A 17,201-nucleotide genomic window follows, 5' to 3' on the forward strand; every position below is an offset into this window, starting at 1 on the left:
AGAAGCGCCACCGCTTCAAAAATCGAATAGATGTGAAAAAGTTCCTAAAAGCAAAGTTGGTGCAAATGAAATAGATAAGTTTAGCTGTTGTCATCAGAAGGGAAGTAAATATTGTGTGTGTTCGTTTTGTGAAAGACAGGTCTGTACAGATTGCCATCGAATTTGTTTTTCATGTGGAGGAGGGTTTTGTCAGCTTTGCTCTGTTATGAATTATCAGCAACAAGAAGTGGTGGCGGTATGTTTGAGTTGTATGTGAAACTTTGGATGGAAAAAAGAAGGAAGATTTTGTCTAACCAGATGAATTTTTATGGATAACTTTTTCATTATCGTAGAGTTGCGCTTATTTGGATTCCCTTTTAAATTACCTTTTCATTATTAACGTTTGTAATATAAACTTATTAAAACGAAATATTTTAATTTCACATTTCGTTTTTGTTTACTTTTACATTTAAAACTCTTAAGTTTTATTTTCATTATATTGTTTACAGAGAACCTTTTCTCTTAATTTTCACTTCAAAGATGTTACTTTCACAAACTGTATTCAGCTATTGTTTAAAATTATCATGTGAAACAGTGATCACATAAATAATAAAAATAATAAATATAACAGTCTGTGGATTGGTACAGTGAGAGTTAAAATAATGCAATACATAAGAAATACAGTATTTCATACTGTTTCAGTTACTTTATTTTGACGAAAGTGTAATTAAGGACTCATAAAAAATAGCCATTTTGTATTTTTTTTAAAAAACTAAATTTGCTTTTTCTTAGAAACCTACCAAAGGCTATCTTTATTTCATGTGTCCTTGTGACAGTTGTATACACCATGACGGTTGTAGCTTTCCACACAACACTTTCAGTGGAAGAAGTTCTAGGAGCTGAAGCTGTAGCAGTTGTAAGTGTATAGTTTGATATTATTATCCTAAGATTGCATCTCATATAGCACTGATATTTATTTACAGTATTTACATGCATAATGAAGATTTTGTTTTTCATCCCAATTCATATTAGATGTTATACTGGTGATAACTAAATAAATTAGAGCTTCTATAGGCTCACTGTTGATAACAGAAATGTAGCACATGTACAATTTTTAATCTTGAGTGTATTAATTACAAGCTTAGAAATTGTTAATTTTAATTATTAAGAGCAATTATTACTAATTCTTAGCTTTAAATCATTAATGTCATACTTTGAAATTATTAATGTCAGTTCTTAAATTTAATATTATATGTATCCTGCCCCTATTATATGTATTCCACAACCCTTTCCATTATTTTCTTGTACTAGTACTAGATGAGACTGATTCTTTTGCTCTCATCTTGTACTAGATAAGATCAAAAGAATTATATATCTTTGTTAATGTAGCAAATGAATTGCATGATGAGAGCATTGTGCAGAATAATAAACAGTGATAATTATGTAAATATGTGTGCTCTAAATTTCAAGCTTGAATATTTATGATTGCATGATATCCAATCTCTCTTTCTCGTTTTATATTTTTAACTTTTTCAATTGTCAGTACAATGTGTTGTATTGGCACTATAGTCCATATATTATGGGTCTTTCATCAATTTCAGGGTAATTTGGTTTAGCAATGGTATCTTGAAATTATTATATAGCAGTGTGATATAATTAATTATCCATATCAATATGTTCCTTTTTCAAAGTATTCACACTTATCCTGTTGTTTGACTTATGAGGTCCCAGAAGAGAAAGAGCCTTCTGATGGTGGAAAGAAGTACCAGTGGCAGTGATATTTTAAATGAATGGGAAGCTAAAATGAGAAGTAAAACTCCTGTGGGAAAGTACTTCTGTAAGAGGGCAGACATGTTTGTATGCAAAGAGTATAGTTAATAAATCAAATCTGATGAATTTGAGGTAGTAGTTAAGTCAACAAATTCAGATATCACAGGAATATGGAAACGTAATGTCATTCTGATATGCCACATACAAAATGGAATATGGCATACAGGGGGGATAGGTTTTTACAGAAGGAGAGGAGAGATATAATATTTTAATTGGCAAGCATATCCAGTGGACTACTATATTGAATCAGTGTGGTGTGACATAAGCATTTGGAAAACAAAGTGAGAGTAGGCATGTGTTATAGACCAGATGACTGTAATGAGTATAGTTGATATTTTTACAAATAGAATGAGCCAGTAAATCAAAGTCTTATTATGGGAAATTTTAATTTTCCAGAGATTGACTGGAATTTGTGCATTGGTCATTCATATAGAAATGGCATTTCTGGATTTGCAGGCTGACTGCTTCTTGCATCAACATAGAGATGCCACAAGAGAAAGAAATATTCTTAACCTGGTTATTAGTAAGGATCCATCAGATATTAAGAATCTTCACATAAAGGAACCACTGAAGAGACTGATCAGAGTGTATTGAAATGAGATCTATTTAAAGCAAGGGGAAGGGTATTTGTTTTCACAAGGGAAATTATAATGCTCTCAGATATCATGAATTCTTTTAAATGGGGCCAAATGGCAACTTTAGCAAATGCATTAATGTGAAATGCTTCAGGAAGTTATTCTGGCTTTTTATACCAATAAAATAAAAAAAAGTATCGTTCAAGGTATAGACCAACAGAACAGATGACCTTAATTTTTACATTAGTAAGAGGAAATAATCAACTATTTTGGTCCACTTGATTGTGGTTACAGTAATGTTGATCTTGAACTGGTTGCTGATAAGATGAATAAATATTTTGCATTCACATAGGAGGAAGTTTTTGAAGTTGAGGAAACCAGTGGTGTAGCTAATTGGGAGGTGAATGATTTTATGGTAACTGAGAAGGGATTGGAAGCAAAAATTTTACAATTATAAGGGATCACAGAATCAGGAGCTGATGGAATCTAGCCAGTTATACTGAAGCAGAAAAGATATAAGCAAATCTTTAGTAATAGTAATAGCCAAATGGTGTAAGGAAGCCACAGTCTTTTGCTGCACTGTCCCACAAAAAAAAAAAAAAAAAAAAAAAAGGCATAGAAGTAGACAAGAAATACAAACCAGGCAGTATACCTATAAATTGGAGATGTGCACATCTTTTTTTATACAAAAAAAGAAAAAGTAACTGAAAGCATGAAGTGAGCAATTATTGACCTGTCAGTTTGAAGATATGAAAGAAGAGCGATATGAAATTATAAGGTAATTACAGCATAGCTTTGTTAAGGGATAAGAAATCGGGAATATATTATGAGGACAGTAAAGAATTGGCTAGAAGGAATAACTTTGTCACCTACCTATTACTATTAGTAAGATGATAACTATATTTACTTGTCACTTCTATTAATCGGTGAAAAAGAAAAAAAAATCAAATATGCCTGAAATGTAATGCACTTCATAATAATTCTGTTGTTAGTCCCTTTCTTCATTGGCTCTGGAGAGCTTGTACAATAGCACTATTCATTTTCTCTTTCAGTGCACAATAAAGAGTATTTATTTATTACCTAATTTGATTTGAAATTTCCTTGCTTGCATGTGCTATAAATTGCCATAACTTCTGCTGCACCAAAAAAATTGTTCCTTCGATGAATTCTTTAGTTTGGGAAAAATGAAAATCACAAGGTGCAAGGTCATATGAATTATGAATAAAGAGGATGTAAGACAGCATTTTTAGAAAGTATTCATAAATTATTTTTGCAAAATGAGTACGATTGTTGTGGAGTACTGTCATTTACAATTTTTTCTTGCCCACAGATCAGGTCTCTTCTTTCTGATTGCATCTCTGAAATGCACATCCATTCAGAGGATTGATGTTTTGTGTGTGGGTCATTAAGATTACACCACATTTCATCTCCTGCCACTCTTATTTTTAAAAATCCTGGATCACAATTGCAAATTTCGGCAAGTTCTTTTGAAAGTTCAACTCTTGTTTCTACTGATCGGCTGTTGAAAAATCTTTTTATTTTAAAATATCAGATACAGCAATACCCTGCATAACTGATAATTGGTACCGAAACTGTTCCGTATTATGTAAAACTGTGCTAATTGAGGTATAATTATAATGGATTTTAGTTGAATGCATAGCAGAGAAAGTCTATAAATAAATTATAATAAATCTATAAACAATTTGCTCTTGATAGCCAATTAAAAGGATTTGAAATAAAAAAAAATTGCAAAAATTTTTTAATGAAAAGGAAACATCATGAGAGATGAGAAAAAACTTTAAAAAAGGTGGCTGTTTATTTTCTTATTTCAATAATACCTAAAAATTTTCCTCAGCATTCAAGTCTTTGTAGCATCAAATCCCATCTTGTAAATTTTACCGTATCTTGATGCTATGTTCAACATTTGGATCTCCATTCATAATCGCCTCGCAGGCCATGTCAACCCCCTGAAAAACTTTCTCCAATTCTTCTGTTGAAAATACTTTTGGTGCCACTTCAGAATTGTTTTCCTCTTCTTCATATGCAGTTTGCTCATCAATTTCAAGGAGAGTTGCATCATCTAAGTCACTTGCATATGAGTCAGTTGATTGATTGATTGTTTTGATTTTATTGGCGCATTAGCTACTAAGGCTATAATGCGCCAAGACCAGGTCAGCATATGAGTCAGTGCAGTCACGTACATTAACAGTGTCCAAAGTTCCAAATCCCAAGTCTTTTCCGATCATCACAATGTCTTTGGCAGTTGTCTGAACTTGCGATTCAAAACCAGTGAAATCATTTACCAAATGGGGCAAAACATGCTGCCAAACAGAATGCTTGTTGTTGGCAGTGCTTTCTAACCAAGATGCCGATATATTTTTGATCATATTTAAAAGGGTAAAAAATAAATTGTGAAATGAAAAGTTTGAAACGCTGTCACTTCTTCTTGTCAAGATGAAATTAAGAATACTGAACACTGTAGCACGTTGCAGCTGACTGCCTGAGGGAAGCTATTGTCACATGTGCATGTGAGACAATGGAGTTGGCACCGCAGCATATGTGTACCATACCTAGGCTACGACAATGCAGCATATGTGTCCAGGCTATTGAATGAGTTTTAATATGTACAGTAAATTTTCCATTTAAACTTAATTGAAAACCGTGTTACAGTGAAACCCATGCTGTTTGAAACCGAGCTAAACGAGGTATTGCTGTATAATAGCTTTTCAACTAACAGATAATAACAAAACTTTAGATAATAGTCTGAACTTTTTATTTGATGATCAATCCAAATAATACTTTGATGGGAAACAAAATTTGATATTTGTTGATATGCATGGTATCTAAACCCTGCATCATGATCAATGTTTTAGTGCCCATCTTTGTAGTGCTTGTACCATTCAAATATGTCAATTCAAATATGTACAATAGCACTATTCATTTTCTCTTTCAGTGCACAATAAAGAGTATTTATTTATTACTTAATTTGATTTGAAATTTCGTTGCTTGCATGTGCTATAAATTGCCATAACTTCTGCTGCACCAAAAAAATTGTTCCTTCGATGAATTCTTTAGTTTGGGAAAAATGAAAATCACAAGGTGCAAGGTCATATGAATTATGAATAAAGAGGATGTAAGACAGCATTTTTAGAAAGTATTCATAAATTATTTTTGCAAAATGAGTACGATTGTTGTGGAGTACTGTCATTTACAATTTTTTCTTGCCCACAGATCAGGTCTCTTCTTTCTGATTGCATCTCTGAAATGCACATCCATTCAGAGGATTGATGTTTTGTGTGTGGGTCATTAAGATTACACCACATTTCATCTCCTGCCACTCTTATTTTTAAAAATCCTGGATCACAATTGCAAATTTCTGCAAGTTCTTTTGAAAGTTCAACTCTTGTTTCTACTGATCGGCTGTTGAAAAATCTTTTTATTTTAAAATATCAGATACAGCAATACCCTGCATAACTGATAATTGGTACCGAAACTGTTCCGTATTATGTAAAACTGTGCTAATTGAGGTATAATTATAATGGATTTTAGTTGAATGCATAGCAGAGAAAGTCTATAAATAAATTATAATAAATCTATAAACAATTTGCTCTTGATAGCCAATTAAAAGGATTTGAAATAAAAAAAATATTGCAAAAATTTTTTAATGAAAAGGAAACATCATGAGAGATGAGAAAAAACTTTAAAAAAGGTGGCTGTTTATTTTCTTATTTCAATAATACCTAAAAATTTTCCTCAGCATTCAAGTCTTTGTAGCATCAAATCCCATCTTGTAAATTTTACCGTATCTTGATGCTATGTTCAACATTTGGATCTCCATTCATAATCGCCTCGCAGGCCATGTCAACCCCCTGAAAAACTTTCTCCAATTCTTCTGTTGAAAATACTTTTGGTGCCACTTCAGAATTGTTTTCCTCTTCTTCATATGCAGTTTGCTCATCAATTTCAAGGAGAGTTGCATCATCTAAGTCACTTGCATATGAGTCAGTTGATTGATTGATTGTTTTGATTTTATTGGCGCATTAGCTACTAAGGCTATAATGCGCCAAGACCAGGTCAGCATATGAGTCAGTGCAGTCACGTACATTAACAGTGTCCAAAGTTCCAAATCCCAAGTCTTTTCCGATCATCACAATGTCTTTGGCAGTTGTCTGAACTTGCGATTCAAAACCAGTGAAATCATTTACCAAATGGGGCAAAACATGCTGCCAAACAGAATGCTTGTTGTTGGCAGTGCTTTCTAACCAAGATGCCGATATATTTTTGATCATATTTAAAAGGGTAAAAAATAAATTGTGAAATGAAAAGTTTGAAACGCTGTCACTTCTTCTTGTCAAGATGAAATTAAGAATACTGAACACTGTAGCACGTTGCAGCTGACTGCCTGAGGGAAGCTATTGTCACATGTGCATGTGAGACAATGGAGTTGGCACCGCAGCATATGTGTACCATACCTAGGCTACGACAATGCAGCATATGTGTCCAGGCTATTGAATGAGTTTTAATATGTACAGTAAATTTTCCATTTAAACTTAATTGAAAACCGTGTTACAGTGAAACCCATGCTGTTTGAAACCGAGCTAAACGAGGTATTGCTGTATAATAGCTTTTCAACTAACAGATAATAACAAAACTTTAGATAATAGTCTGAACTTTTTATTTGATGATCAATCCAAATAATACTTTGATGGGAAACAAAATTTGATATTTGTTGATATGCATGGTATCTAAACCCTGCATCATGATCAATGTTTTAGTGCCCATCTTTGTAGTGCTTGTACCATTCAAATATGTCAATTCAAATATGTACAATAGCACTATTCATTTTCTCTTTCAGTGCACAATAAAGAGTATTTATTTATTACTTAATTTGATTTGAAATTTCGTTGCTTGCATGTGCTATAAATTGCCATAACTTCTGCTGCACCAAAAAAATTGTTCCTTCGATGAATTCTTTAGTTTGGGAAAAATGAAAATCACAAGGTGCAAGGTCATATGAATTATGAATAAAGAGGATGTAAGACAGCATTTTTAGAAAGTATTCATAAATTATTTTTGCAAAATGAGTACGATTGTTGTGGAGTACTGTCATTTACAATTTTTTCTTGCCCACAGATCAGGTCTCTTCTTTCTGATTGCATCTCTGAAATGCACATCCATTCAGAGGATTGATGTTTTGTGTGTGGGTCATTAAGATTACACCACATTTCATCTCCTGCCACTCTTATTTTTAAAAATCCTGGATCACAATTGCAAATTTCTGCAAGTTCTTTTGAAAGTTCAACTCTTGTTTCTACTGATCGGCTGTTGAAAAATCTTTTTATTTTAAAATATCAGATACAGCAATACCCTGCATAACTGATAATTGGTACCGAAACTGTTCCGTATTATGTAAAACTGTGCTAATTGAGGTATAATTATAATGGATTTTAGTTGAATGCATAGCAGAGAAAGTCTATAAATAAATTATAATAAATCTATAAACAATTTGCTCTTGATAGCCAATTAAAAGGATTTGAAATAAAAAAAATATTGCAAAAATTTTTTAATGAAAAGGAAACATCATGAGAGATGAGAAAAAACTTTAAAAAAGGTGGCTGTTTATTTTCTTATTTCAATAATACCTAAAAATTTTCCTCAGCATTCAAGTCTTTGTAGCATCAAATCCCATCTTGTAAATTTTACCGTATCTTGATGCTATGTTCAACATTTGGATCTCCATTCATAATCGCCTCGCAGGCCATGTCAACCCCCTGAAAAACTTTCTCCAATTCTTCTGTTGAAAATACTTTTGGTGCCACTTCAGAATTGTTTTCCTCTTCTTCATATGCAGTTTGCTCATCAATTTCAAGGAGAGTTGCATCATCTAAGTCACTTGCATATGAGTCAGTTGATTGATTGATTGTTTTGATTTTATTGGCGCATTAGCTACTAAGGCTATAATGCGCCAAGACCAGGTCAGCATATGAGTCAGTGCAGTCACGTACATTAACAGTGTCCAAAGTTCCAAATCCCAAGTCTTTTCCGATCATCACAATGTCTTTGGCAGTTGTCTGAACTTGCGATTCAAAACCAGTGAAATCATTTACCAAATGGGGCAAAACATGCTGCCAAACAGAATGCTTGTTGTTGGCAGTGCTTTCTAACCAAGATGCCGATATATTTTTGATCATATTTAAAAGGGTAAAAAATAAATTGTGAAATGAAAAGTTTGAAACGCTGTCACTTCTTCTTGTCAAGATGAAATTAAGAATACTGAACACTGTAGCACGTTGCAGCTGACTGCCTGAGGGAAGCTATTGTCACATGTGCATGTGAGACAATGGAGTTGGCACCGCAGCATATGTGTACCATACCTAGGCTACGACAATGCAGCATATGTGTCCAGGCTATTGAATGAGTTTTAATATGTACAGTAAATTTTCCATTTAAACTTAATTGAAAACCGTGTTACAGTGAAACCCATGCTGTTTGAAACCGAGCTAAACGAGGTATTGCTGTATAATAGCTTTTCAACTAACAGATAATAACAAAACTTTAGATAATAGTCTGAACTTTTTATTTGATGATCAATCCAAATAATACTTTGATGGGAAACAAAATTTGATATTTGTTGATATGCATGGTATCTAAACCCTGCATCATGATCAGTGTTTTAGTGCCCATCTTTGTAGTGCTTGTACCATTCAAATATGTCAATTCAAATATGTACAATAGCACTATTCATTTTCTCTTTCAGTGCACAATAAAGAGTATTTATTTATTACCTAATTTGATTTGAAATTTCCTTGCTTGCATGTGCTATAAATTGCCATAACTTCTGCTGCACCAAAAAAATTGTTCCTTCGATGAATTCTTTAGTTTGGGAAAAATGAAAATCACAAGGTGCAAGGTCATATGAATTATGAATAAAGAGGATGTAAGACAGCATTTTTAGAAAGTATTCATAAATTATTTTTGCAAAATGAGTACGATTGTTGTGGAGTACTGTCATTTACAATTTTTTCTTGCCCACAGATCAGGTCTCTTCTTTCTGATTGCATCTCTGAAATGCACATCCATTCAGAGGATTGATGTTTTGTGTGTGGGTCATTAAGATTACACCACATTTCATCTCCTGCCACTCTTATTTTTAAAAATCCTGGATCACAATTGCAAATTTCTGCAAGTTCTTTTGAAAGTTCAACTCTTGTTTCTACTGATCGGCTGTTGAAAAATCTTTTTATTTTAAAATATCAGATACAGCAATACCCTGCATAACTGATAATTGGTACCGAAACTGTTCCGTATTATGTGAAACTGTGCTAATTGAGGTATAATTATAATGGATTTTAGTTGAATGCATAGCAGAGAAAGTCTATAAATAAATTATAATAAATCTATAAACAATTTGCTCTTGATAGCCAATTAAAAGGATTTGAAATAAAAAAAATATTGCAAAAATTTTTTAATGAAAAGGAAACATCATGAGAGATGAGAAAAAACTTTAAAAAAGGTGGCTGTTTATTTTCTTATTTCAATAATACCTAAAAATTTTCCTCAGCATTCAAGTCTTTGTAGCATCAAATCCCATCTTGTAAATTTTACCGTATCTTGATGCTATGTTCAACATTTGGATCTCCATTCATAATCGCCTCGCAGGCCATGTCAACCCCCTGAAAAACTTTCTCCAATTCTTCTGTTGAAAATACTTTTGGTGCCACTTCAGAATTGTTTTCCTCTTCTTCATATGCAGTTTGCTCATCAATTTCAAGGAGAGTTGCATCATCTAAGTCACTTGCATATGAGTCAGTTGATTGATTGATTGTTTTGATTTTATTGGCGCATTAGCTACTAAGGCTATAATGCGCCAAGACCAGGTCAGCATATGAGTCAGTGCAGTCACGTACATTAACAGTGTCCAAAGTTCCAAATCCCAAGTCTTTTCCGATCATCACAATGTCTTTGGCAGTTGTCTGAACTTGCGATTCAAAACCAGTGAAATCATTTACCAAATGGGGCAAAACATGCTGCCAAACAGAATGCTTGTTGTTGGCAGTGCTTTCTAACCAAGATGCCGATATATTTTTGATCATATTTAAAAGGGTAAAAAATAAATTGTGAAATGAAAAGTTTGAAACGCTGTCACTTCTTCTTGTCAAGATGAAATTAAGAATACTGAACACTGTAGCACGTTGCAGCTGACTGCCTGAGGGAAGCTATTGTCACATGTGCATGTGAGACAATGGAGTTGGCACCGCAGCATATGTGTACCATACCTAGGCTACGACAATGCAGCATATGTGTCCAGGCTATTGAATGAGTTTTAATATGTACAGTAAATTTTCCATTTAAACTTAATTGAAAACCGTGTTACAGTGAAACCCATGCTGTTTGAAACCGAGCTAAACGAGGTATTGCTGTATAATAGCTTTTCAACTAACAGATAATAACAAAACTTTAGATAATAGTCTGAACTTTTTATTTGATGATCAATCCAAATAATACTTTGATGGGAAACAAAATTTGATATTTGTTGATATGCATGGTATCTAAACCCTGCATCATGATCAATGTTTTAGTGCCCATCTTTGTAGTGCTTGTACCATTCAAATATGTCAATTCAAATATGTACAATAGCACTATTCATTTTCTCTTTCAGTGCACAATAAAGAGTATTTATTTATTACCTAATTTGATTTGAAATTTCCTTGCTTGCATGTGCTATAAATTGCCATAACTTCTGCTGCACCAAAAAAATTGTTCCTTCGATGAATTCTTTAGTTTGGGAAAAATGAAAATCACAAGGTGCAAGGTCATATGAATTATGAATAAAGAGGATGTAAGACAGCATTTTTAGAAAGTATTCATAAATTATTTTTGCAAAATGAGTACGATTGTTGTGGAGTACTGTCATTTACAATTTTTTCTTGCCCACAGATCAGGTCTCTTCTTTCTGATTGCATCTCTGAAATGCACATCCATTCAGAGGATTGATGTTTTGTGTGTGGGTCATTAAGATTACACCACATTTCATCTCCTGCCACTCTTATTTTTAAAAATCCTGGATCACAATTGCAAATTTCGGCAAGTTCTTTTGAAAGTTCAACTCTTGTTTCTACTGATCGGCTGTTGAAAAATCTTTTTATTTTAAAATATCAGATACAGCAATACCCTGCATAACTGATAATTGGTACCGAAACTGTTCCGTATTATGTAAAACTGTGCTAATTGAGGTATAATTATAATGGATTTTAGTTGAATGCATAGCAGAGAAAGTCTATAAATAAATTATAATAAATCTATAAACAATTTGCTCTTGATAGCCAATTAAAAGGATTTGAAATAAAAAAAATATTGCAAAAATTTTTTAATGAAAAGGAAACATCATGAGAGATGAGAAAAAACTTTAAAAAAGGTGGCTGTTTATTTTCTTATTTCAATAATACCTAAAAATTTTCCTCAGCATTCAAGTCTTTGTAGCATCAAATCCCATCTTGTAAATTTTACCGTATCTTGATGCTATGTTCAACATTTGGATCTCCATTCATAATCGCCTCGCAGGCCATGTCAACCCCCTGAAAAACTTTCTCCAATTCTTCTGTTGAAAATACTTTTGGTGCCACTTCAGAATTGTTTTCCTCTTCTTCATATGCAGTTTGCTCATCAATTTCAAGGAGAGTTGCATCATCTAAGTCACTTGCATATGAGTCAGTTGATTGATTGATTGTTTTGATTTTATTGGCGCATTAGCTACTAAGGCTATAATGCGCCAAGACCAGGTCAGCATATGAGTCAGTGCAGTCACGTACATTAACAGTGTCCAAAGTTCCAAATCCCAAGTCTTTTCCGATCATCACAATGTCTTTGGCAGTTGTCTGAACTTGCGATTCAAAACCAGTGAAATTATTTACCAAATGGGGCAAAACATGCTGCCAAACAGAATGCTTGTTGTTGGCAGTGCTTTCTAACCAAGATGCCGATATATTTTTGATCATATTTAAAAGGGTAAAAAATAAATTGTGAAATGAAAAGTTTGAAACGCTGTCACTTCTTCTTGTCAAGATGAAATTAAGAATACTGAACACTGTAGCACATTGCAGCTGACTGCCTGAGGGAAGCTATTGTCACATGTGCATGTGAGACAATGGAGTTGGCACCGCAGCATATGTGTACCATACCTAGGCTACGACAATGCAGCATATGTGTCCAGGCTATTGAATGAGTTTTAATATGTACAGTAAATTTTCCATTTAAACTTAATTGAAAACCGTGTTACAGTGAAACCCATGCTGTTTGAAACCGAGCTAAACGAGGTATTGCTGTATAATAGCTTTTCAACTAACAGATAATAACAAAACTTTAGATAATAGTCTGAACTTTTTATTTGATGATCAATCCAAATAATACTTTGATGGGAAACAAAATTTGATATTTGTTGATATGCATGGTATCTAAACCCTGCATCATGATCAGTGTTTTAGTGCCCATCTTTGTAGTGCTTGTACCATTCAAATATGTCAATTCAAATATGTACAATAGCACTATTCATTTTCTCTTTCAGTGCACAATAAAGAGTATTTATTTATTACCTAATTTGATTTGAAATTTCCTTGCTTGCATGTGCTATAAATTGCCATAACTTCTGCTGCACCAAAAAAATTGTTCCTTCGATGAATTCTTTAGTTTGGGAAAAATGAAAATCACAAGGTGCAAGGTCATATGAATTATGAATAAAGAGGATGTAAGACAGCATTTTTAGAAAGTATTCATAAATTATTTTTGCAAAATGAGTACGATTGTTGTGGAGTACTGTCATTTACAATTTTTTCTTGCCCACAGATCAGGTCTCTTCTTTCTGATTGCATCTCTGAAATGCACATCCATTCAGAGGATTGATGTTTTGTGTGTGGGTCATTAAGATTACACCACATTTCATCTCCTGCCACTCTTATTTTTAAAAATCCTGGATCACAATTGCAAATTTCGGCAAGTTCTTTTGAAAGTTCAACTCTTGTTTCTACTGATCGGCTGTTGAAAAATCTTTTTATTTTAAAATATCAGATACAGCAATACCCTGCATAACTGATAATTGGTACCGAAACTGTTCCGTATTATGTAAAACTGTGCTAATTGAGGTATAATTATAATGGATTTTAGTTGAATGCATAGCAGAGAAAGTCTATAAATAAATTATAATAAATCTATAAACAATTTGCTCTTGATAGCCAATTAAAAGGATTTGAAATAAAAAAAATATTGCAAAAATTTTTTAATGAAAAGGAAACATCATGAGAGATGAGAAAAAACTTTAAAAAAGGTGGCTGTTTATTTTCTTATTTCAATAATACCTAAAAATTTTCCTCAGCATTCAAGTCTTTGTAGCATCAAATCCCATCTTGTAAATTTTACCGTATCTTGATGCTATGTTCAACATTTGGATCTCCATTCATAATCGCCTCGCAGGCCATGTCAACCCCCTGAAAAACTTTCTCCAATTCTTCTGTTGAAAATACTTTTGGTGCCACTTCAGAATTGTTTTCCTCTTCTTCATATGCAGTTTGCTCATCAATTTCAAGGAGAGTTGCATCATCTAAGTCACTTGCATATGAGTCAGTTGATTGATTGATTGTTTTGATTTTATTGGCGCATTAGCTACTAAGGCTATAATGCGCCAAGACCAGGTCAGCATATGAGTCAGTGCAGTCACGTACATTAACAGTGTCCAAAGTTCCAAATCCCAAGTCTTTTCCGATCATCACAATGTCTTTGGCAGTTGTCTGAACTTGCGATTCAAAACCAGTGAAATCATTTACCAAATGGGGCAAAACATGCTGCCAAACAGAATGCTTGTTGTTGGCAGTGCTTTCTAACCAAGATGCCGATATATTTTTGATCATATTTAAAAGGGTAAAAAATAAATTGTGAAATGAAAAGTTTGAAACGCTGTCACTTCTTCTTGTCAAGATGAAATTAAGAATACTGAACACTGTAGCACGTTGCAGCTGACTGCCTGAGGGAAGCTATTGTCACATGTGCATGTGAGACAATGGAGTTGGCACCGCAGCATATGTGTACCATACCTAGGCTACGACAATGCAGCATATGTGTCCAGGCTATTGAATGAGTTTTAATATGTACAGTAAATTTTCCATTTAAACTTAATTGAAAACCGTGTTACAGTGAAACCCATGCTGTTTGAAACCGAGCTAAACGAGGTATTGCTGTATAATAGCTTTTCAACTAACAGATAATAACAAAACTTTAGATAATAGTCTGAACTTTTTATTTGATGATCAATCCAAATAATACTTTGATGGGAAACAAAATTTGATATTTGTTGATATGCATGGTATCTAAACCCTGCATCATGATCAGTGTTTTAGTGCCCATCTTTGTAGTGCTTGTACCATTCAAATATGTCAATTCAAATATGTACAATAGCACTATTCATTTTCTCTTTCAGTGCACAATAAAGAGTATTTATTTATTACCTAATTTGATTTGAAATTTCCTTGCTTGCATGTGCTATAAATTGCCATAACTTCTGCTGCACCAAAAAAATTGTTCCTTCGATGAATTCTTTAGTTTGGGAAAAATGAAAATCACAAGGTGCAAGGTCATATGAATTATGAATAAAGAGGATGTAAGACAGCATTTTTAGAAAGTATTCATAAATTATTTTTGCAAAATGAGTACGATTGTTGTGGAGTACTGTCATTTACAATTTTTTCTTGCCCACAGATCAGGTCTCTTCTTTCTGATTGCATCTCTGAAATGCACATCCATTCAGAGGATTGATGTTTTGTGTGTGGGTCATTAAGATTACACCACATTTCATCTCCTGCCACTCTTATTTTTAAAAATCCTGGATCACAATTGCAAATTTCGGCAAGTTCTTTTGAAAGTTCAACTCTTGTTTCTACTGATCGGCTGTTGAAAAATCTTTTTATTTTAAAATATCAGATACAGCAATACCCTGCATAACTGATAATTGGTACCGAAACTGTTCCGTATTATGTAAAACTGTGCTAATTGAGGTATAATTATAATGGATTTTAGTTGAATGCATAGCAGAGAAAGTCTATAAATAAATTATAATAAATCTATAAACAATTTGCTCTTGATAGCCAATTAAAAGGATTTGAAATAAAAAAAATATTGCAAAAATTTTTTAATGAAAAGGAAACATCATGAGAGATGAGAAAAAACTTTAAAAAAGGTGGCTGTTTATTTTCTTATTTCAATAATACCTAAAAATTTTCCTCAGCATTCAAGTCTTTGTAGCATCAAATCCCATCTTGTAAATTTTACCGTATCTTGATGCTATGTTCAACATTTGGATCTCCATTCATAATCGCCTCGCAGGCCATGTCAACCCCCTGAAAAACTTTCTCCAATTCTTCTGTTGAAAATACTTTTGGTGCCACTTCAGAATTGTTTTCCTCTTCTTCATATGCAGTTTGCTCATCAATTTCAAGGAGAGTTGCATCATCTAAGTCACTTGCATATGAGTCAGTTGATTGATTGATTGTTTTGATTTTATTGGCGCATTAGCTACTAAGGCTATAATGCGCCAAGACCAGGTCAGCATATGAGTCAGTGCAGTCACGTACATTAACAGTGTCCAAAGTTCCAAATCCCAAGTCTTTTCCGATCATCACAATGTCTTTGGCAGTTGTCTGAACTTGCGATTCAAAACCAGTGAAATCATTTACCAAATGGGGCAAAACATGCTGCCAAACAGAATGCTTGTTGTTGGCAGTGCTTTCTAACCAAGATGCCGATATATTTTTGATCATATTTAAAAGGGTAAAAAATAAATTGTGAAATGAAAAGTTTGAAACGCTGTCACTTCTTCTTGTCAAGATGAAATTAAGAATACTGAACACTGTAGCACGTTGCAGCTGACTGCCTGAGGGAAGCTATTGTCACATGTGCATGTGAGACAATGGAGTTGGCACCGCAGCATATGTGTACCATACCTAGGCTACGACAATGCAGCATATGTGTCCAGGCTATTGAATGAGTTTTAATATGTACAGTAAATTTTCCATTTAAACTTAATTGAAAACCTTGTTACAGTGAAACCCATGCTGTTTGAAACCGAGCTAAACGAGGTATTGCTGTATAATAGCTTTTCAACTAACAGATAATAACAAAACTTTAGATAATAGTCTGAACTTTTTATTTGATGATCAATCCAAATAATACTTTGATGGGAAACAAAATTTGATATTTGTTGATATGCATGGTATCTAAACCCTGCATCATGATCAGTGTTTTAGTGCCCATCTTTGTAGTGCTTGTACCATTCAAATATGTCATGTTGTAATAAAGTTTTTTTTTTCACTGTATGCTTCAACAGGTATTTCTACAGACCTCTGAGGCTGCTTTATTCAATAAAAAGCTAAATTTTATACATCTCTGTTTAAAAAACAATTATATGAAATTACTTACCATCAGTAATAGATAAAAATAAATCTTTGAACATGTGCAACCAAAATGTGAGCAACTGTAAATACTTCATCAGCCTAGGTTGCAAGTTAAATTAAAAAGTGTTTCTTATTTCATGTTCAGGTATTTTTAACGAATTCAGTCCTGTAACTTTGATCCTAACATGAACATTTTATTCTGTGAAGAATAATACTTTTCAACCATATTTTGATAATATATGTTGGTTCAGCCACTGTAATTGCAACTGGTGTTGAACTTCCTTGGGCTACATGTCCAGTGCACTGTGCATTCTGACATTAAACTGAATTTGATCCCATTATAATAGCTAAAGGTTTGTGTTCTCTTTTGCTGCTTCCTTCAATA

The 17,201-nt window shown here is 33.3% G+C and overlaps 1 protein-coding gene across 1 annotated transcript in view; it reads left to right on the forward strand.

Moving 5' to 3' along the window:
- The window catches only part of LOC150077889 (Y+L amino acid transporter 2-like), a 145,791-nt gene that overhangs the window by 103,889 nt on the left and 24,701 nt on the right, over positions 1-17,201 (forward strand). The window contains exon 5 of the mRNA XM_090384197.1: positions 772-895. Coding sequence (XP_090240323.1) covers positions 772-895 — 124 coding nt within the window. The remainder of the gene's footprint in view (positions 1-771; positions 896-17,201) is intronic.

This window comes from Mastigoproctus giganteus, chromosome 11, assembly GCF_048544385.1.
Source record: "Mastigoproctus giganteus isolate SK-2022 chromosome 11, ASM4854438v1, whole genome shotgun sequence".
In the NCBI taxonomy this organism is placed as follows: Eukaryota; Metazoa; Arthropoda; class Arachnida; order Uropygi; family Thelyphonidae; genus Mastigoproctus; species Mastigoproctus giganteus.